Below are 22558 nucleotides of genomic sequence, written 5' to 3'. Positions count from 1 at the left end.
CTGCCTCCCTTGTTATTTCATTATTAGTTCATTTGTCCCACCTTCTCTTTGTTAGTCTTCTGATTTCCTTCCCTGTTTATAATCCCTGTGTTCTCTCTATACCCTTCTCTATTATGACGAAACTTGCAACCATAGTTGCTTTTGATTTGTTGTGGATGTGTGGATAAATATGTAAATTAAAATATGGAATTATATTTTTATTTAAAAAAAAATCATATAAGACAATTTCACAAGTGTGCTTGATAATATAATCATAGGGCAAAAAAATTGGTAAATGCCAACATGGTCCATGATTTTAAGTAATTTGGGCTAATTTTAGACTAAATTGAGATTGACACTGGGCTGTTAGATTCTCAGTAATCATTACCATGTACAGTATTGTTAAAATATTCAGGATAACCAACAATCCAATAATAATTATTATAATTATAATCCTCTTTATGCGAGGTATAATCCTCTTTATCAAATATAACCAACGGTTTGGGTTTGCAAATATCTGTTTTGGTGACAATGACAACAATGATGATATAAATGATGTCAAGGAACAAAAAGAAACAGAAACAGATTTTGTCCAAGCGGTCTACAAAACCCACATTGCTGTTTGCCACTTGTTCCTTTTGGTCCATGTTCTCCAAAAAGTTCACAATTTTTTGGAGGGAAGCCACCTCTGAAGCCTGAACAGTAGATGTTTTTGTTGCAATCAAACCTGCATCTGCTAATAGAGACCAGATATGTATGAACACACAACTAAGTCTAAAGCTATCAACTCTTTATTTGCAGTATTTAGTATTCTCTTACCTTCATACTGGCCCAGGTTGGCATTTTGTGTTTTGATGATCTTGGAGCATTTACAAGGCAGAATGCTGTCATCTGATGTTAAACGTGTCAAGACTATCGATGTCACCATGCTCAGAACCAGACTGACCAAACAGAAGCAGAAGTGGTAATCTTTGAAACAAAAACGTTAATTTAGCAAACACAAACCTTAATGTGCTTGTGCAGTGCATCATTTTTTTATGAATAATAAATATATTGTCATTTTTAGGAAATTGTTATCTGACTACTGTAGCAATGTTCACATTTTGTCACATCTGTGTTGCATCAGCTAATCACTGGTGTACCCCAGGGTTCAGTGCTGGGGCCGCCTCTTCTCTATACAATATACAATATCCCCAAGACCTATTATCTTTTCACAGTTTTTCTTACTACGGCTATGCTAACAACAGTTCTACCTCTGACTCTAAAGTGAACACATATAGACTTTTATGAAAGAACACTTACAACTAAACCTAAACAAGACAAAGCATCACCCTACCTATCACTTTCAGGAATTTGTCACAATATAACACTCAGCAGACTTGTCAATAATTTCTCAAAAACAAATGGAATGTCCAAATGAAATGTGAATAAAACTAAAACAATAATGCTAGAGACTGAAAAAAAATAATAATTCCCATACTCTAAATCTGATCCAATAGTCAAAAGCAAATGTGACCTTTGAGGGTTGGATTTCATACCAACATATTGGCATACTTTCAGTGAGTTGTCCAAACATTTGCATCGGCAAACTTGTTCAAGTAATTTCTATTGTACTGCATCACACTATGACTACTGCCCAGAATTATTGACAGGTGTAAGATTCCTGTTGTTGTGTTCTTTCACTTACGGAGGAGAGGGCTACAGCTTGCACCACTGGACAGATGATCGTTGAGGATGACTAGGAACATTGTGAAGCTCAGGACCAAGGTGACTTTAAGGTTGTTGCGTTCTCCTCCTTGTACTGGCAGAGCAAAGCTAACCAGGTCAGCCAGCATTATTAATGCACTGGGCAGGATCAGGGTCACAACAGCACTGAATGGGTTGATTGATAAAGTGACCTGTTAACAGTTAATAGAAGAATGAATAAGTATATGTGTCTACTCTACAGACAAATTCTGAACAAGATGTGTATATTGAATTCTGTAATTTTTAATAAATGGCAGTGTGTATAATGTAGTATCAACTACTGGGAGGGACTTTTGTAGTCTGTACACAAACAGATTATTAATTAACTTCCATTTTTTTAATATGGCTGTCATTCCTAAAATTTTGCAGTGTGTACATGTACTAAAACTGAGAACATGAGGTCTTTATGGCATACCGAGAGATATGTGCGATTTTGAATCACTGAATCATGGGTTATTTTCGCATTCTCAGTCAGCCACTCTCCACTCTGCTCACTTCCACTCATAGTTATGTTATCAGGATATGATAGTATAAACCCACAACCTAGATAAACACAAACAAAATAATGTTTAGCAGTTTAGCTTATTCAGTTTAGTTATTTAAATATCTTTCCCAGTTTTCCAAGTTATAAATCATTTACATTTTGCATGGTTATAAACAAGTGATCAGTATTGGTCTAGTATTCACTCAAAAATGTTATCTTACTGCCTTGATTCCATCCATTGATGGCCACAGGACAATCCCCAAACACAAAGGGGTAGGTGAAAAGGTTGATTTCACAGCTCACTGATACGAACAAGATAACAGCATGGTCCACATTTCCATTTCTCAACACCAGTACATCACTTTTGTACGGCTGCACGGTTATATCTATTCTGAATGTGTAAAAAGAGAGAATAAGACATTACCCAAATTGGTCGACAAGACGACAACCACCAGAGGCACATCCAGCCATCCAGTGACGAAAGTTACTTTTTGGAAGCAGCTACAGTTTTTTTCTTCTGACTGTGCATTTGAATGATATTCACCAGAGTAATGAAGTCTAGAGTAGAGTGTATAAATATATATATATATATATATATATATATATATATATATATATATATATATTCCACTAGAAAAGTCGTATAGTTGCCTAGTCTTCTGCAAAAATATAAATATACATTTAATGCCAGACATCTAATGCATGTGGTGCCATTATTGCATTTAGTTTAATATATAGTTTTATTAGAGAAGATATATTCATTGTATTATTATTTAGTGCACCAATATTTGTTTCTTGTATCTAAAAATTATTAGTGTATGTCAAGTAGTCTGTGAGTCCCAAAGGAAAAAAATTGATTCAATGAACATTCAATTTGATGTAGAACCTTAGAATAGTACAATAGGTAGACTGCTTTTGCATGTTCTAACAGAAAAATACATTCCATTCCACAGAATCTCTTGTAAGTTCACTTACGCATTGTCCAAAATTAGACTAGGAGTCCAGATTTTGTCAACTGGCAACACAATTGCTGTAGCATTAGATGTATTTGTATTCCACGCTAGTCCAGGATCGTTCCACTTCTATAGAAGAAAATATACTTCAAAAATCACATTCACTGATATTTTGCCAATTGTAAAACTAAATTATTGTGAACATTTGTTTGGAATGAGTTCATGAGCTTTGCAGGTTTTTTTTTTTTTCAAAATCAAAAATGTTTCTGCTCACCATGTTTACCTTGACACGGCTGCTCATTTGCATGTTCTTTGTATCCTAAATATGGATGATGACAGAATGGTGACAGAGTTTTGGCAATGTGAAAATTATAACACTAAAAAAAATATTAATAACATTTACTTTAAATACATTTTACTGTATGGAAATAGTTACAATCTAAACCTTGTCACATGGAGCAAAAGTGAGTCAGTAATTATTGAAACATTTGATTTGGTAGAATATCTTCTACTCACAAATGTGACTTTGTAACATATAACATTTTAACATACTCTTGTTTAAAGCATACTTCATTAAAGACTTCATGATTAATTGCATTTAATATCCATTACATCACTCCAGGCTTTTTTTTTTTTTTTTTACTGTATTTCCTTGACCACAAACTTTTTCCAGTGTTGTTATAATGGGTAACAGTGGCATTTCATATTATCAATTTGTTTTTCCATGCATGAAATAAAGACAGAAATTAAAAAATTAAATAAAAAAACTCTGATACTTACAAAGGTCATTGTCTCGTATTGCATGGAAGTGATGTTAACATCAACAGAACAGTTATCACTGTGTGGTGCACTTATCAGTTTCTTGGCAATTATAGAATTTGCCAGACATCGACTGTCACATGAATCTGCCAAAACTGTTAACCAGATAAACATGTTAAAAACTTTTAATTAAGGCAAAAGTCTGATAAACATTTGAGAATCCATGGCACTTGTCAGTGAATCAGTGAATTGTATAATTTTAACTAATGATTTCAACTGTGAAAATAAAAGTAGAAATGGTATTTACTGAAGCTTGAGAAAGTGTTTACCAATCAGATTTGAAAGGATGAGGAATGACAATGAAATCCTGTGACGAAAAACCATTTCAGTTCCTACAAACACACATAAAAAATCTCTTTCATATATTGTCTTATAGTCAAAAGTTTTTTACCTGCATCATTTAAGTAGACATATCCACACTAGCTTAAGAAACATATAAAAAAAACTGATAAACTTACCTTTGCAAGTAAACATGAGCTAATGAACGAAAATGACACCTTCAGTTGTCTTGGTTTATGGATTATACGAACAAGCATCACTTGGCTTTTTAAAGGCAATAAGGCTTTGGGTGCTATGTAAAGTAGGACAAACTAAATAGAGCCAGCACATATTAAATTTCATCCCACATGAAATTACAAAAACTTTAGTTTTTGATATTCTGATAAACCTCTATATAGACTTCAAGTCCAGGCACTTTATTTGCCTTCCAGCCAAATCAAACACCAATCTACATGCACAAACAGGTTCATAAAGGAAATATATGCAGAACATTCAGAAGAGTCCATACACATTCGCAGACTCTTTACCCCTGAGGTCTTAGATGTTCCTAATGTTAACAAAGGCAATAATCATGCTCTTAATCTGGATAGCTGGATGGAGAACAATTGTTAGTTTATCCTGGGGGTCAGCTACCTTAAAATTTATTTAAACATTTCAAAATCCTAAACGTTCTTATTGTCAGGTTAAATACCAAATGTCAAGTCTTGCACAGCTGAAATGTATGTTTGATCCCTCAAAGTACAATATTGTACTGCTTCATACTACCCTATTCATAACTTAAAACTGGGGTTGCCCTGTGTCCTGGGCAAATTTGCCCAATCACCTCTATCAGTCATAGCGTCCCTATCAATGAATTAGCTTCACAACTAAATGTCATCACCATCATTATTATTTTTTTTTCTGTAGCTTTGTAGATTCAGCAGTGGTGCAAATAAGATCTCTAGCACCCACAAGTAGTACAAATTTTAGGAACTAATCCAGAATGTGTTACTATTTAGCAGCTACACTGGGTTATCTCACAAGGTTTTAATTCCAAAAATCTAACTATAACTTAAACTGTTATTGAGCATATAGCAACTGCACAAACCTAACTTAATTTAAAGCAAATTGGGATTTATTGAGTCAATCTGTCACAATCTGCTCAGGATCCAAGAGAAGCTCTTTATTGAAGGATAATCCAGAATCCGTAGACTATTAACGGGCATAAGGTCATCCACAGGGCAGTCAGTCCAAACAAATACAAAGCAGAGAACTTAGACAAAACTTAATAAACAAAACAAGGCAAGGATCAAAACCATGACAAAAGAACCAGAACACAAGGGCTAAGAACAGCAGTATGACATTTACAAGACTAAGTAATAAATGAAAGAGTGAGAGAGAGAGAGAGAGAGAGAGAGAGAGAGAGAGAGGGAGGCTTAAAATGAGGTAACAATACACAGGTGAAAACAATTAATAATCAAGAGTTCAGGCAAAGGATTATGGGCAATGTAGTTTTGAGGGAGTGACAATGTGAGGTGGCGTGAGCACTCATGAGCACAGGAGCTGGTGATCCTGACACAAACTTTGTAGTTTACGGTTTATTAATAGCGGGAATTGGACCTTAAAATAAAGTGTGACCGCATATACATTAACTGTGTAAATAATATATCAGAACCACACAGGCTGTAACTGCAGAGAAATAAAAAACTAGTGGAGTTTTCCCCCAGAGAACAAATAGAAAACACAAGCATGGAATGACACAACTGGAGAGTAAATCAGGTTTTTACTGCAAACATCAAGAATGCCTAATTTAATCGCATGTAAAAATCCAGAACAGCTGCAGTTACCCCCAGGATTTCCACCGAACAGATCAAGTTCATGGGAAAGTAAAGTTCAGAAAGAAACTCAGAACATTGTGTGACATTAATGAAGGAGACATTAGTGCATTTTATATTTGTTATGATAGCTGCTTGGAGAACAACAGCTAGTCTTCTGTTCTATTCTTCTTCTTTCTGTTCTTCTGTCTGGTTAGACATAACTGTAAAACATCCTCATTGGAGAGTTGTGTAAATTAGATTGTGTCTGAAGCATGTCCTGTCCAAAGTATTTGACTGGATAATGCTTACTGATAGTAAGTAAGGTAGCTGCTATACATTATATATAAATATATATATATATATATATATAAAGGTAAATCAACTTTATACATTTAAAGACACATAAAAGATACAGTTAAACAATTGTACTAAGCCTTCTTTTAGTTTCTGTATTTATTTAGAAGTATGTGCACTGATAAATGTTCCACAACATATAATAAGAATTGCAAAATGTTCAGTTTTGGTTAAAATAACATTTCTATTTGTTGCTATAATTAATGCTACAGAAATACCTTTGAGAATATGATTGTTTCATACAAATAAAATGGCTTTTCAATCTCAGTAGCATGCAGAAAGATTGCACATTTAATAAAACAGTGAGAGAAAAGTGACTATGTGTATGTGTTTGTGTATGCGTATGCATATGAGTCTGAGTATGAGTAGTCATAGTAGGCATCTTCTTCCTGGGATTCATCCCAGAAGTCTAGATTATTAACCTTACAAATGTCTGTTCGGGTGATAGCAATAATAATTATGCCATAAAGTATGTAGATGATTATGAAAAAGCCAAAGCAGAATTTGTCTAAGAGGTAAGCAAATGCCACTTTTCTCTGAACCTCCTTTTCTCCTTCATCCATGGTCTCCAAAAAGTTCAGTATTTTCTGGAGTGAAGCCGTCTCTGAAGCCAGATCACCAGACTTCGTTGTAATAACACTTGTATCTGTTGATGTAGACCAAATCATTTATTCAATCAAATTCATCAAACAGTTGCACCAATGAAACGTGATTTTATCAATCTAGTACATTTGTGTCAATTTCCCTATTTAAATAGTTGTATATTGATGCCCGATGGATAAAATTAAGTTTTGGACTACATTTTTGTTTTCTAAATGCATTGTGAATAGCATTTAGATGTTAACTTTAGGCCAGGATATGAAAAAGCATATTACTGTTGAAAGACATATATTACCTTAAACCAGGGGTTTTCAAACTGTGGGTCGCGACCCACTCGTGGGTCACGGAATGGAACAAGGTGGGTCGCACAAAGTCACTTGGCTGCAGCTAATTTTGCGTTTCAATGACACACAGACACTAACACAGTTCAGTCTAGGGCTGCACGAATGTGACGAGTGGGGCGGGGCCTAGTGCCATGGGAACAGAGCTAGGCCGGTGGAGTGATTGGGAAATGAGCAACACTCACCGGTCTCAAGAACCACGGAGGAGATCGGAAAGATACAAAAGAGGAGCGATGACAGTGAAGGACGAGAGAGGACCAGGCCTGGGTTTTATTTTGTGTTTGTTTTTTATTTGTGCACGGCAGTCATCCGAGAGGGGCTGTCGCGCTGTTTTGTGTTTATTTGGTTATTAAAACTTTGTTTGATTGTCCGCCGGTTCCCACCTCTTTCCACGAAGGAGTCATCGAGGCGGTGGGCTGGAGTGAGTTCGCCCCCCCCCCCCCCCCGGCAACTCACTCCAGCCCACCACATCGAGCACCCTCGGCGGCAGACTCCTTCGCCCTGCTCGATGGCACTGCGGATTCACCCCAGCGGCGAAGGATCTTCGGCAGCGCGCCCCTCCTTCCTCCCTGGCTTCGGCACCAGTGTAAAACATTAAAATCTTCACAATCACAGGAAGAAGGAGGCGGGAACTGGGAACCCACTCATCACAACGATATAGCCCACCAACATTAATAATGAACTGCAATATCCTTAGTGTGATTTTCAAATTGCAATTAAGTCCGTGTGCGTTGCGTGTTTTGAAGGTCTCAGAGCAATGTCATTAAAAGGTTCAATCGGTCTTTTTTTACCTATTTCACAATTATTTTAATCTCCAAACTGTTTTAGATAGTTCTGCTTTGCTTCTTATGCTTTTCTAAAAAAGTGTTGGATTGTGCTCCGTTCTCGCCGACACACACGGAAGGATCATGAATGCAACAAAACACAGCAGCGCAGATCACACTTCACTGGAGTGAGCCTGCTTCACGTTTTTATGGACACTACATATTTTAACGCCAGTAAACAAAAATTAAAACTTGTAAATTTGTAGTGAAATTTTCAGTTGTACTCTAAAATAAAATGGTTATTTTTCTTAAATACTTAATTTCTGTCATAAAAATTTTAAGTAAGATTAGGTTTAAAGTAATTTCACTCGTTGTTTTTTTTTTTTTTTTAATATTTTGGTGGGTCGTGAAATATATTACACTTGTCTAGGTGGGTCGTGGAATGGAAAAGTTTGGGAACCACTGCCTTAAACAGTTGCACTTTTTTTTTGTTTGTTTCATACTTGAAGCAAAAGCTATAAAAGCCAATTAACTTGAGTTTCTCATCATCTTATACCTTTCTCCTGATCCAGGCCGTCATTTGTTTTGGAGCTGTTTGATGGATGAACTTTGGCAGAGCGTCTGCACACCAAGAAGCTGTCTTCTACAGACAGACGTGTTAGCACTATGGAGGCCAGCATACTCATGACCAAACACACCAGACAGAAGCTGAAGTGGTAGTCTTTAGAGGAGAAAACAGAGAAAATGCCAACAAATCAACTTATTATTGTGCATGATGCTAGTGATTATGACAACGTATTTTCTGTATTAAAAGCCTGTCTTTTTTAAAACATGCTGTTAGAAAAGCTAAATATATGTTGGGAGTATAATTTTTTTCCTTATACATACAGGGTGCAAATATAGAGGCAAACAGAGGATCTGGACCCCCCAAAACAGACATCTACTCACCTTTTATTTATATAGCGCTTTAAACAAAATACATTGCGTCAAAGCAACTGAACAACATTCATTAGGAAAACAGTGTCAATAATGCAAAAATGATAGTTAAAGGCAGTTCATCATTGGATTCAGTTATGTCATCTCTGTTCAGTTAAATAGTGTCTGTGCATTTATTTGCAATCAAGTCAACGATATCGCTGTAGATGAAGTGTCCCCAACTAAGCAAGCCAGAGGCGACAGCGGCAAGGAACCGAAACTCCATCGGTGACAGAATGGAGAAAAAAACCTTGGGAGAAACCAGGCTCAGTTGGGGGGCCAGTTCTCCTCTGACCAGACGAAACCAGTAGTTTAATTCCAGGCTGCAGCAAAGTCAGATTGTGCAGAAGAATCATCTGTTTCCTGTGGTCTTGTCCTGGTGCTCCTCTGAGACAAGGTCTTTACAGGGGATCTGTATCTGGGGCTCTAGTTGTCCTGGTCTCCGCTGTCTTTCAGGGATGTAGAGGTCCTTTCTAGGTGCTGATCCAGCATCTGGTCTGGATACGTACTGGATCCGGGTGACTGCAGTGACCCTCTGATCTGGACACAGACTGGATCTGGTGGCCACGGTGACCTCGGAACAAGAGAGAAACAGACAAATATTAGCGTAGATGCCATTCTTCTAATGATGTAGCAAGTACATAGGTTGTTATGGGAAGTGTTTCCGGTTCCGGTTTACCTAATTAATGCAGCCTAAAAATCCTTTAACGGATTTGGATAATAAAAGCATATTAGTATGTTATGTGTATGCCAGGTTAAAGAGATGGGTCTTTAATCTAGATTTAAACTGCAAGAGTGTGTCTGCCTCCCGAACAATGTTAGGTAGGTTATTCCAGAGTTTGGGCGCCAGATAGGAAAAGGATCTGCCGCCTGCAGTTGATTTTGATATTCTAGGTATTATCAAATTGCCTGAGTTTTGAGAATGTAGCGGACGTAGAGGATTATAATGTAAAAGGAGCTCATTCAAATACTGAGGTGCTAAACCATTCAGGGCTTTATAAGTAATAAGCAATATTTTAAAATCTATGCGATGCTTGATAGGGAGCCAGTGCAGTGTTGACAGGACCGGGCTAATATGGTCATACTTCCTGGTTCTAGTAAGAACTCTTGTTTACTAAGCGTGCAGAACAACCACCCAATAAAGCATTACAATAATCTAACCTTGAGGTCATAAATGCATGGATTAACATTTCTGCATTTGACATTGAGAGCGTAGGCCGTAATTTAGATATATTTTTGAGATGGAAAAATGCAGTTTTACAAATGCTAGAAACGTGGCTTTCTAAGGAAAGATTGCGATCAAGTAGCACACCTAGGTTCCTAACTGATGACGAAGAATTGACAGAGCAACCATCAAGTCTTAGACAGTGTTCTAGGTTATTACAAGCAGAGTTTTTAGGTCCTATAATTAACACCTCTGTTTTTTCAGAATTTAGCAGTAAGAAATTACTCGTCATCCAGTTTTTTATATCGACTATGCAATCCATTAGTTTTTCAAATTGGTGTGTTTCACCGGGCTGCGAAGAAATATAGAGCTGAGTATCATCAGCATAACAGTGAAAGCTAACACCATGTTTCCTGATGATATCTCCCAAGGGTAACATATAAAGCGTGAAGAGTAGCGGCCCTAGTCCTGAGCCTTGAGGTACTCCATACTGCACTTGTGATCGATAGGATACATCTTCATTCACTGCTACGAACTGATGGCGGTCATATAAGTACGATTTAAACCATGCTAATGCACTTCCACTGATGCCAACAAAGTATTCAAGTCTATGCAAAATAATGTTGTGGTCAATTGTGTCAAACGCAGCACTAAGATCCAATAAAACTAATAGAGAGATACACCCACGATCAGATGATAAGAGCAGATCATTTGTAACTCTAAGAAGAGCAGTCTCAGTACTATGATACGGTCTAAATCCTGACTGGAAATCCTCACATATACCATTTTTCTCTAAGAAGGAATATAATTGTGTGGATACCACCTTTTCTAGTATCTTGGACAGAAAAGGGAGATTCGAGATTGGTCTATAATTAACTAGTTCTTTGAGGTCAAGAAGTTGTGGTTTTTTGATGAGAGGCTTAATAACAGCCTGTTTGAAGGTTTTGGGGACATGTCCTAATGACAATGAGGAATTAATAATAGTCAGAAGAGGATCTATGACTTCTGGAAGCACCTCTTTCAGGAGCTTAGATGGTATAGGGTCTAACATACATGTTGTTGGTTTAGATGATTTAACAAGTTTATACAATTCTTCCTCTCCTATGGTAGAGAATGAGTGGAACTGTTCCTCAGGGGGTCTATAGTGCACTGTCTGATGTGATACTGTAGCTGACGGCTGAATGGTTGCAATTTTATCTCTAATAGTATCGATTTTAGAAGTAAAGTAGTTCATAAACTCATTACTGCTGTGGTGTTGGGAAATGTCAACACTTGAGGCTTTATTTTTCGTTAATTTAGCCACTGTATTGAATAAATACCTGGGGTTATGTTTGTTTTCTTCTAAAAGAGAAGAAAAGTAATCGGATCTAGCAGTTTTTAATGCTTTTCTGTAGGATATGTTACTTTCCCGCAAAGCAATACGAAATACCTCTAGTTTTGTTTTCCTCCAGCTGCGCTCCATTTTTCGGGCTGCTCTCTTTAGGGTGCGAGTATGCTCATTATACCATGGTGTCAAACTGTTTTCCTTAACCTTCCTTAAGCGTAAAGGAGCAACTTTATTTAAAGTGCTAGAAAAGAGGGAGTCCATAGTTTCTGTTACATCATCAAGTTGTTCTGAGGTTTTGGATATGCTAAGGAATTTGGATACATCAGGAAGATAACTTAAAAAGCAGTATTTTGTGTTAGAAGTTATGGTTCTTCCATACTTGTAACAAGATGTAGAATTTACAATTTTGGCTATATGAAGTTTGCACAGAACTAAATAATGATCTGAAATATCATCACTTGGCTGAATAATTTCAACACTATCAACATCAATCCATGTGACAGTATTAAATCTAGAGTATGATTTCGACAATGAGTAGGTCCTGAAACGTGTTGTCTAACACCAATAGAGTTCAGAATGTCTATAAATGCTGATCCCAATGCATCGTTTTCATTATCAACATGGATATTAAAATCACCAACTATTAAAACTTTATCTGCAGCCAGAACTAACTCAGATGTAAAATCACCAAACTCTTTAATAAAGTCTGTATGGTGCCCTGGTGGCCTGTATACAGTAGCCAGTACAAACATAACAGGGGATTTATCATTAACATTTGTTTCTTTGGATAATGTTATATGAAGTACCATTACTTCAAACGAGTTATACTTGTAGCCTGCCCTCTGAGAAATCCTGAAAACATTGTTATAAATTGAAGCAACACCTCCACCTTTGCCTTTTAGACGCGGCTCATGTTTATAACAGTAATCTTGGGGGGTGGACTCATTTAAAATAATGTAATCATCAGGTTTTAGCCAGGTCCAGTGATCATATTATTTACAAAAAGTGTTTTCGTAGAAAGGGATCTGATATTCAATAAACCAAGCTTTATCATTTGTTTATCCATATTGCTTCTGTTTTTTATTTGTTGAACCTCAATTAAATTGTTAATCTTAACTTGGTTTGGACGTTTTTTGTTTTTTCTAGTTCGGGGAACAGATACAGTCTCTATAGTGTGATATCTAGGTGAAAAAGTCTCTATGTGCTGAGAATTAACTGACCTCTGTGACGGGAGGCAGCTAGCAGACGGTCGGTTTAGCCAGTCTGTCTGCTTCCTGACCTGGGCCCCAGTTAGTCAAGTATAAACACTAAAACTATTTGCCATATTTCTAGAGAGAAGAGTGGCGCCACCCCAGGAGGGATGAAGACCATCTCTTTTAAACAGGTCAGGTCTGCCCCAAAAGCTCGTCCAATTGTCTATGAAACCTTTTTTATTCTGTGGGCACCACTTAGACATCCAGCCATTGAGTGATGACAATCTGCTATGCATCTCATCACCACGGTAAGCAGGGAGGGGACCAGAGCATATTACAGTGTCTGACATCGTGCTTACAAGTTCACACACCTCTTTAATGTTATTTTTAGTGATCTCCGACTGGCGAAGTCGAACATCATTAGCGCCGGCATGAATAACAATCTTACTGTATTTACGTTTAGTATTAGCCAGCACTTTTAAATTTGCCAAGATGTCAGGCGCTCTGGCTCCCGGTAAACATTTGACTATGGTGGCTGGTGTCTCTATATTCACGTTACGTACAATAGAATCACCAATAACTAGAGCACTTTCATCAGGTTTCTCAGTGGCTGCATCACTGAGTGGGGAGAACCTGTTTAATGTTTTGATCGGAACAGAAGAGCGGTGTTTTGACCCACGACTACGCTGCCTCACTGTCACCCAGTTGCCCTGCTGCTGGGGCTCTGTTTCCGGAACCGAACAATGTACAGGAATCCCTGAGCTAGACGCATCCAAAGCCGTATCTAGAGCCCTAACATTTTTACTGTCCTCAATTAAAGTTTGGATGCGTGTCTCTAATTCTGAAATCTTCTCTGTCAGCCTAACTATTTCCCTGCATTTATCACATGTGAATCCCTCATCAGCGACAGAGATAGATAAACTGTACATGTGGCAAGAGGTGCAAATAACAATAGCAGGAGAAGCCATTACTCACCGTGCTTGATGAAAATTCTTACTGCGGTTGTTTGATGAACTTGTGAAAAACTGGAGCGAGGGAGAGGAGAAAAGAAAACAGCGATAGGTTCGAATGAAGACGCTAATGACAAGCTAACGAGTGCTAACGCTTTGCAGGTGTACTGCACTCACTGAAATAAAATAAAAGTGAACGATCAAAGTTAATCTGATAAGATTGATCGATAATATCAGAAATATGGTGTGAATTAAGTTATATTTTACCACTTTAAAAAACAGAGAGTGATAGTAAGATAAAGATTCTAGAGAAAAAAATAAAATAAAAACAGCTACAATTTGCTACAGAAGGCCAACAGGAAGTAGAGAAAACACTGTCCAACAGCGACACCCGCAGGCAGGAGTGAAGTTGAGGAGAAGTACTACTACTTTCTACTAAAATTTTCCACAATAATATCTTCTCGACTGCCTGAATGCTTTTCTGTAAGATTCATCATAAGGTTTAATAATATTAGATCCTAACAAAATCTAATATGAAGACTAAACACTGTAAAAAGTGCAGTCCAAATCCCTTTACACCAGCACCAAGTTATACCACCAAGTTTCCGTCAAAATGGAGCAGATGTTTTTCTCTCTCTTTTCATTCACTTACGGAGCAGGGGGCTACAGTGGCCACTGTTAGGCAGGTGATCGCTGAGGATGAGGAGGAACATTGTGAAGCTCAGGACCAAAGTGACCTTAAAAGAGTTGCGCTCTCCTCCTTCGAATGGCAGAGCAAAGCTCACCAGGTCAGCCAGCAGTATCAGTGCGCTGGGCAGGATCAGGGTCACAAAAGCACTGAAGGGGTTAATCGACAGAGCCACCTGTTCAAAGATCAAAAACGATTGATTCATTAACAAACAATTATGGTTTATTTCCTTAACTCACTAATTAAATCACTTTATTTTAAGGACCTATTCTCACTATTAACTAGTTGCTTGTTAGCACTAGCATATTGGCTGTCATTATACTTATGAAACACATATTAAAGCCTTATTCTCAATGGCCATATTTTAGATTCCTTAATCCTACCCCACACCTAAACTAACAACTACCTTTTTAACTATAAATAAGCAGTAAATTAGGAGTTTATTGAGGGAAAAGTCATAATTAATTGTGATTGTGTGTTCCCTATTCTAAAGTGTTACCTCAATCACATGACAAGATATTAAAATTATTCTCTGTTTTCTTAGATTAGTATCAATCGCTGATTTTTCATACTAGTTCCTGTGTAAACGTAATTTACACGGCCAGGGAGGGAGATTCAGAGGACGTTGCTGCATGTCTCAGGCAGTAAGTTACTAAATTCAGCCTTTTTTAACACTTTAGTTAATTAGCATGCATATAACATTGCATATATATTGGCTGTTTATTTCTACTTAAAAAGCACATATGCTGCAATAATATTACCATATTACCAATATTACCATATTCCAGACCCCTTAATCCTAAACAACTACCTTACTAACTATTAATAAGCAGAAAATTAGGGGTTTATTGAGGCAAAAGTCGTAGTTTATAGTTAATAGTGAGAATTAGACCTTAAAATAAAGTATGACCGTTATTCAGTAAAATACAATATCAAAACTATATTAATTCAATTTTTACCGAAAAGACGATATGCTAATGTTTCATGTTGACATCAACATGAAACAGCTTGGGATTCGTTTTAAAAACGACTCATTTCAATGATTCAGAGTCGACTTTCTTCTGAGAGATAAAAATTTAAACAAGGTTCACTTTCAGATTTAAAAGGATGTTTTCATTCACTTAGAGCTGTGTTACACACTGCATGAAAGGTTATTTTCAAAAATCTATAATAGGGACACTTAAAAATAAATAACTATAATTTCAATTCACATCCTGATACTTTGTTTTGTTAGCATTTTAAAATAATAAAATAATATAAGGCTATAATACATCATAATAGGGGCACTTTAAAATTTAAATTATTTTAATCTAATAATAATAATATATTAATGTAAGTGGGTCCTGACCCCGAAGTTGTGAACCATAACATTAAAATCATCAATTTCTTGAGGTATGAGTATATGGTTGTACAACAGACCATTTGGCCTAGAGGGTTACAAGTAACAAGCTCTCTAAACTCAGTACTATTTATCAGAAGTTTAGGAGTGGATAATTTATTTACTAGGAGATAAACACGATTTGATGCATCCACAGTTTTGTTCACACTAGTAGTCAGCCACTCTCCTCGACTGCCGCCAACCAATGTCACGTTATCAGAGATCTGGAAATTGAGTGCGCAAGCTGAAACAAACAAACAAGAGGACATGGTCAAATTATTCAAATATAACTTCCATGGAGCCAGTTCACTAAACAGTTGCTGGAATTCACCTTAATCATGCCATGAGATATTTAAATAAAGTCATTGTCATTCATTTTCAGAGCAAACACATCTCATTTCCAAGTAAACAAAGATATCATAGACCCTATTTACAAAACCCTATGTGCTATCAGCAGGCACAATTCATTTATAATGTTTGCATAATATATGTCGAAATATTCCAAATGGTCATAATCTCATCAACAAATATTCTTGTTATTTCAGTCTTACTTTTCTGGCTCCATCCATTAATGGCCACAGGGCACGACCCAGTCACAAAGGGGTAGTTAAAGAGGTTGATTTGACAGCTCACCGTCGTGAACATAACAACCGCATGGCTCACTGTACCATCCCGCCTCACCTGTACATCATTAGTGTATGGCTCCACAGTCGTTTCTATTCTGTGTGCAAACAGAGGGAATTTATGGCATCTTAAATAAATAATATATGCCATAACTTAGCATCAGTCTTGAGACTCACGCGTTGTCCAAAACTATCTGAGGAATCCAGATTTTATCAACTGGCAGAACAATTGTTGGAAATCTAGGTTTCTCTTGCATCCATCCAAGATCAGGATCCTTCCATTCCTGCGGCACAGAAAACAGAAGAAATGCATTCTTTACTTTCTATTTGTGGTGATTATTAGAATAAAGTTTTAATTTTGAGACAATTTTAGTGAAAGAAGCAGCTTCTGTCTTTATTTTAAGGTCCAAATCTTGCTATTAACAAACCATTAAATATAGCGTTTCCCTTAAAAAACTCCTTATGTGCTGTTTATTAATAGTTAGTAAGGTAGTTGTTAAGTTTATGTATTGTGTAGGTTTAGGGATGTAGAATATGGTCATGCAGACTATGTGCTTTATAAGTACTAAAAAACACTTAATATGTTAATAATATGCATGCTAATAAGAAACTAGGTAATACTGAGAATTGATCCCTACACTTAAGTGTTACAGCTTCTCATTTTGTTTTGCAAATTCTGAATATTGCATGGTATTTACATGTAACACAATGACACTAGAATAACTGATTTTCCTACATAGCTGTGTTTCTTAACATAAAATAATTTTTGTTTCCGATTATTTTTTTTTTTAGATTGTAAGTAGCTGTGTAATAAGTTGTATAAATGCACAGTCAGTTACTCAATATTATTCTTGTCAATAGTACTGCTGAAAATAAGAAATATCACACTCACACTAAAGTGACGTTGTACTGGATATCAGCACAGCTTCTGCTGTTCTAAAATTCAGTACAACAGCACTCTAGCTCATGTGCTATTAATTACACACTATATAATATTTAATAGTATTCAGATAATTGAATGTTTACATGTGACAATTACTGTACCAAACCAAATAATTGTATTTTGTCTACTCACCATGTTTACCTTGATACGGCTGCTCATTTCCATGCCCTTTGTATCCTAAAACATGGTGGAAAAATGTACATGCCGTTGTATTTCTGTGGGTTTTTTTTTTTACATAGAATATAATCAATAAGATAAAAGTGGCACTTACGAAAGACAGCGTCTCATATTGTATTGAAGTGATGTTCACTACCATGGTACAGTTATCATCCTGTGGCGCACTGAACAGTTCTTTCTCAACCCGAGCATTTGCCAGACAGCGACGATCACAGAGAGCCTCGGTGGAATTAGAAACACCACCAACAAACACTACAGGACCAAATGAACTTGTTAAAAACTACATGAAAAAGCCAGTTATGATACAAATTAAGTAAAACAATTTAAAGGCAATTATAAAGCAACACCATGAATGGTCGCGCTTTAGTTTGGGGACCAGTTCTCAATACTAACTAACTATGAACTTTGACTTTTGCCACAATAAACTCCTAATTTGCTGCTTATTAATAGTTAGTAAGGTAGTCAGATTAAAAGATCTAAAGTATGTTCATGTGCTTACTAATACATAGCCAATCTGCTAGTAATATACATGCTAATAGTGAGAATTGGTTCCTAAAAGCAAAGTGTTACCATCATTTGTATTGAAAAATGTTGCATTTTCACCAGTGGACTCTGACTCCACATTGCATTTATCTAATAAAAATCAAGCTCATGCCTTTGGGAAGGCTTGTTTATCTGCATGAAAATCATCATTATAATCACGTAGCATTTCAATTTCATGAGAAAGTGTACTGGAGAAATAGTTTACCTAGTGGAGATGAGCAGAGGAGGAGAAACAATGAAATCCTGTGTGGAAGACCCATTTCACTTCCTACAAACAAACTAATAAATAAATACAAATAAGCAATCACACCTTTTACTTGCATATATCTTTTTTTTAAGAATGTAAAACTGATAAAGGTTTACCTTTGCTATAGCAAACTCCCAGGTCAGATTCCACAATCTTCACTTGTGACTGTATAGTTTGTGAGATTTTGATGATGATTTGGCTCTTTTAAAGGATCGCAGCTCTTTGTTGTTAAGCAAGACAAACAAAATAGATCCAGCTCATATCAAAACCATATATGTCTATTAAATCTGATCCTTTTTTTTGTGTGTAAGCTTGTCTGTTACTAAGACTACAGATGAGATTTTGTGAGATCTCAGCATTCAGTTTATTGTTAAACACCACAACAGAGCACTAATTACTTGTCGGGACAGTCAAACAGGAGGCCATTCTATGGCTGACAAAAGCACAGGAGGCCATACATGAAAACAATCACTGCACATTAGAAAAGTCTTCCACTATGGTTTTAATTAAGTTTGATGGTGCAGAGAGAGACAACACCAATTTAATAAAGAGATGTCCTCACTTTTAATAGTCCTAAAGGGCAAGGCAGCTCTGTCATATTTTGTTTTGTCATACCAGTCGGACATATTTATTATATTTGTGATGAATTAAGAGTTTCACAAATCACTAATAACAAACCCACAATAAATTTCCTCCAGGTCTCCAGTCCCCCCCCACAATCCAAAAAGATGCAGGACAGGTGAGCTGCGGTTCATAGCAGTGTGTGCGTGTGTGTGTGTGTGTGTGTGTGTGTGTGTGTCTGATGGCCCTGTGGATCTTTGTGTCAATGTGGGCTTTTAAATGAATGAACAATCCCAATTTTGGTGCCATCAATGAAAAGAAAAGATAAATAAAATTGGAATATTCCCTTATTGGTATAACTGAGTCAAAGACACACACACACACAATATATATATATATATATATATATATATATATATATATATATATATATATATATTGCTTAAGTGGTTGACAGCTTCATTGATTTAAAGTCAAAAGTCAAAGTCACCTTTATTTATATAGCGCTTTAAACAAAATACATTGCGTCAAAGCAACTGAACAACATTCATTAGGAAAACAGTGTCAATAATGCAAAAATGATAGCAGTTCATCATTGAATTCAGTTATGTCATCTCTGTTCAATTAAATAGTGTCTGTGCATTTATTTGCAATCAAGTCAACGATATCGCTGTAGATGAAGTGTCCCCAACTAAGCAAGCCAGAGGCGACAGCGGCAAGGAACCGAAACTTCATTGGTGACAGAATGGAGAAAAAAACCTTGGGAGAAACCAGGCTCAGTTGGGGGGCCAGTTCTCCTCTGACCAGACGAAACCAGTAGTTCAATTCCAGGCTGCAGCAAAGTCAGATTGTGCAGAAGAATCATCTGTTTCCTGTGGTCTTGTCCTGGTGCTCCTCTGAGACAAGATCTTTACAGGGGATCTGTATCTGGGGCTCTAGTTGTCCTGGTCTCCGCTGTCTTTCAGGGATGTAGAGGTCCTTTCTAGGTGCTGATCCAGAATCTGGTCTGGATACGTACTGGATCCAGGTGACTGTAGTGACCCTCTGATCTGGACACAGACTGGATCTGGTGGCCACGGTGACCTCGGAACAAGAGAGAAACAGACAAATATTAGCGTAGATGCCATTCTTCTAATGATGTAGCAAGTACATAGGGTGTTATGGGAAGTGTTTCCGGTTCCGGTTTACCTAATTAATGCAGCCTAAAAATCCTTTAAAGGATTTGGATAATAAAAGCATATTAGTATGTTATGTGTATGCCAGGTTAAAGAGATGGGTCTTTAATCTAGATTTAAACTGCAAGAGTGTGTCTGCCTCCCGAACAATGTTAGGTAGGTTATTCCAGAGTTTAGGCGCCAAATAGGAAAAGGATCTGCCGCCTGCAGTTGATTTTGATATTCTAGGTATTATCAAATTGCCTGAGTTTTGAGAACGTAGCGGACGTAAAGGATTATAATGTAAAAGGAGCTCATTCAAATACTGAGGTGCTAAACCATTCAGGGCTTTATAGGTAATAAGCAATATTTTAAAATCTATATGATGCTTCATAGGGAACCAGTGCAGTGTTGACAGGACCGGGCTAATATGGTCATACTTCCTGGTTCTAGTAAGAACTCTTGCTGCTGCATTTTGGACTAGCTGTAGTTTGTTTACTAAGCGTGCAGAACAACCACCCAATAAAGCATTACAATAATCTAACCTTGAGGTCATAAAAGCATGGATTAACATTTCTGCATTTGACATTGAGAGCATAGGCCATAATTTAGATATATTTTTGAGATGGAAAAATGCAGTTTTACAAATGCTAGAAACGTGGCTTTCTAAGGAAAGATTGTGATCAAATAGCACACCTAGGTTCCTAACTGATGACCAAGAATTGACAGAGCAACCATCAAGTCTTAGACAGTGTTCTAGGTTATTACAAGCGGAGTTTTTAGGTCCTATAATTAACACCTCTGTTTTTTCAGAATTTAGCAGTAAGAAATTACTTGTCATCCAGTTTTTTATATCGACTATGCAATCCATTAGTTTTTCAAATTGGTGTGTTTCACCGGGCTGCGAAGAAATATAGAGTTGAGTATCATCAGCATAACAGTGAAAGCTAACACCATGTTTCCTGATGATATCTCCCAAGGGGTAACATATAAAGCGTGAAGAGTAGCGGCCCTAGTCCTGAGCCTTGAGGTACTCCATACTGCACTTGTGATCGATAGGATACATCTTCATTCCCTGCTACAAACTGATGGCGGTCATATAAGTACGATTTAAACCATGCTAATGCACTTCCACTGATGCCAACAAAATGTTCAAGTCTATGCAAAAGAATGTTGTGGTCAATTGTGTCAAACGCAGCACTAAGATCCAATAAAACTAATAGAGAGATACACCCACGATCAGATGATAAGAGCAGATCATTTGTAACTCTAAGGAGAGCAGTCTCAGTACTATGATACGGTCTAAATCCTGACTGGAAATCCTCACATATACCATTTTTCTCTAAGAAGGAATATAATTGTGAGGATACCACCTTTTCTAGTATCTTGGACAGAAAAGGGAGATTCGAGATTGGTCTGTAATTAACTAGTTCTTTGGGGTCAAGCTGTGGTTTTTTGATGATAGGCTTAATAACAGCCAGTTTGAAGGTTTTGGGGACATATCCTAATGACAATGAGGAATTAATAATAGTCAGAAGAGGATCTATGACTTCTGGAAGCACCTCTTTTAGGAGCTTAGATGGTATAGAGTCTAACATACATGTTGTTGGTTTAGATGATTTAACAAGTTTATACAATTCTTCCTCTCCTATAGTAGAGAATGAGTGGAACTGTTCCTCAGGGGGTCTATAGTGCACTGTCTGATGTAATACTGTATCTGACAGCTGAATGGTTGCAATTTTATCTCTAATAGTATCGATTTTAGAAGTAAAGTAGTTCATAAAGTCATTACTGCTGTGATGTTGGGAAATGTCAACACTTGTTGAGGCTTTATTTTTCGTTAATTTAGCCACTGTATTGAATAAATACCTGGGGTTATGTTTGTTTTCTTCTAAAAGAGAAGAAAAGTAATCGGATCTAGAAGTTTTTAATGCTTTTCTGTAGGATATGTTACTTTCCCGCCAAGCAATACGAAATACCTCTAGTTTTGTTTTCCTCCAGCTGCGCTCCATTTTTCGGGCTGCTCTCTTTAGGGTGCGAGTATGCTCATTATACCATGGTGTCAAACTGTTTTCCTTAACCTTCCTTAAGCGTAAAGGAGCAACTGTATTTAAAGTGCTAGAAAAGAGAGAGTCCATAGTTTCTGTTACATCATCAAGTTCTGAGGTTTTGGATATGCTAAGGAATTTGGATAAATCAGGAAGATAACTTAAAAAGCAGTCTTTTATGTTAGAAGTGATGGTTCTTCAATACTTGTAACAAGAAGTAGGATTTACAATTTTGGCTATATGAAGTTTGCACAGAACTAAATAATGATCTGAAATATCATCACTTGGCTGAATAATTTCAACACCATCAACATCAATTCCATGTGACAGTATTAAATCTAGAGTATGATTTCGACAATGAGTAGGTCCTGAAACGTGTTGTCTAACACCAATAGAGTTCACAATGTCTATAAATGCTGATCCCAATGCATCTTTTTCATTATCAACATGGAATTTAAAATCACCAACTAT

General features: G+C 36.8%; 2 protein-coding genes across 3 annotated transcripts; both read right to left on the bottom strand.

Moving 5' to 3' along the window:
* Positions 1–248: 248 nt before the first annotated feature.
* On the bottom strand, positions 249–4530 carry LOC132108204 (5-hydroxytryptamine receptor 3A-like). Of its 2 annotated transcripts, none has more exons than XM_059514867.1 (10): positions 4440–4530; positions 4251–4313; positions 3943–4076; positions 3437–3481; positions 3185–3291; positions 2431–2600; positions 2141–2268; positions 1667–1877; positions 799–948; positions 249–715 (listed from the first exon to the last, which is right to left on the bottom strand). In XM_059514867.1, the coding sequence occupies exons 1-10, from the start codon at positions 4453–4455 to the stop codon at positions 354–356; spliced, it is 1386 nt and encodes a 461-aa protein (XP_059370850.1). In that variant the 5' UTR covers positions 4456–4530; the 3' UTR covers positions 249–353. The 2 variants fall into 2 exon arrangements, with proteins under 2 accessions (XP_059370850.1, XP_059370935.1); XM_059514952.1 differs by having other exon boundaries at positions 249–712.
* A 4130-nt stretch (positions 4531–8660) lies between these two features.
* On the bottom strand, positions 8661–18370 carry LOC132128702 (5-hydroxytryptamine receptor 3A-like). Its single transcript, XM_059540189.1, has 8 exons — positions 18283–18370; positions 17629–17786; positions 17490–17534; positions 16592–16698; positions 16343–16512; positions 15917–16035; positions 14378–14588; positions 8661–8836 (listed from the first exon to the last, which is right to left on the bottom strand). Exons 1-8 carry the CDS (start codon positions 18335–18337, stop codon positions 8661–8663), a joined length of 1041 nt encoding a protein of 346 aa, XP_059396172.1. The 5' UTR covers positions 18338–18370.
* Between the last annotated feature and the right edge of the window lie 4188 nt (positions 18371–22558).

The sequence above is a fragment of the Carassius carassius genome, chromosome 1, assembly GCF_963082965.1.
Source record: "Carassius carassius chromosome 1, fCarCar2.1, whole genome shotgun sequence".
Taxonomy (NCBI): Eukaryota; Metazoa; Chordata; class Actinopteri; order Cypriniformes; family Cyprinidae; genus Carassius; species Carassius carassius.
The sequence above is the reverse complement of the archived record's forward strand: the minus strand, read 5'-3'. Positions and strand labels throughout refer to the sequence as shown.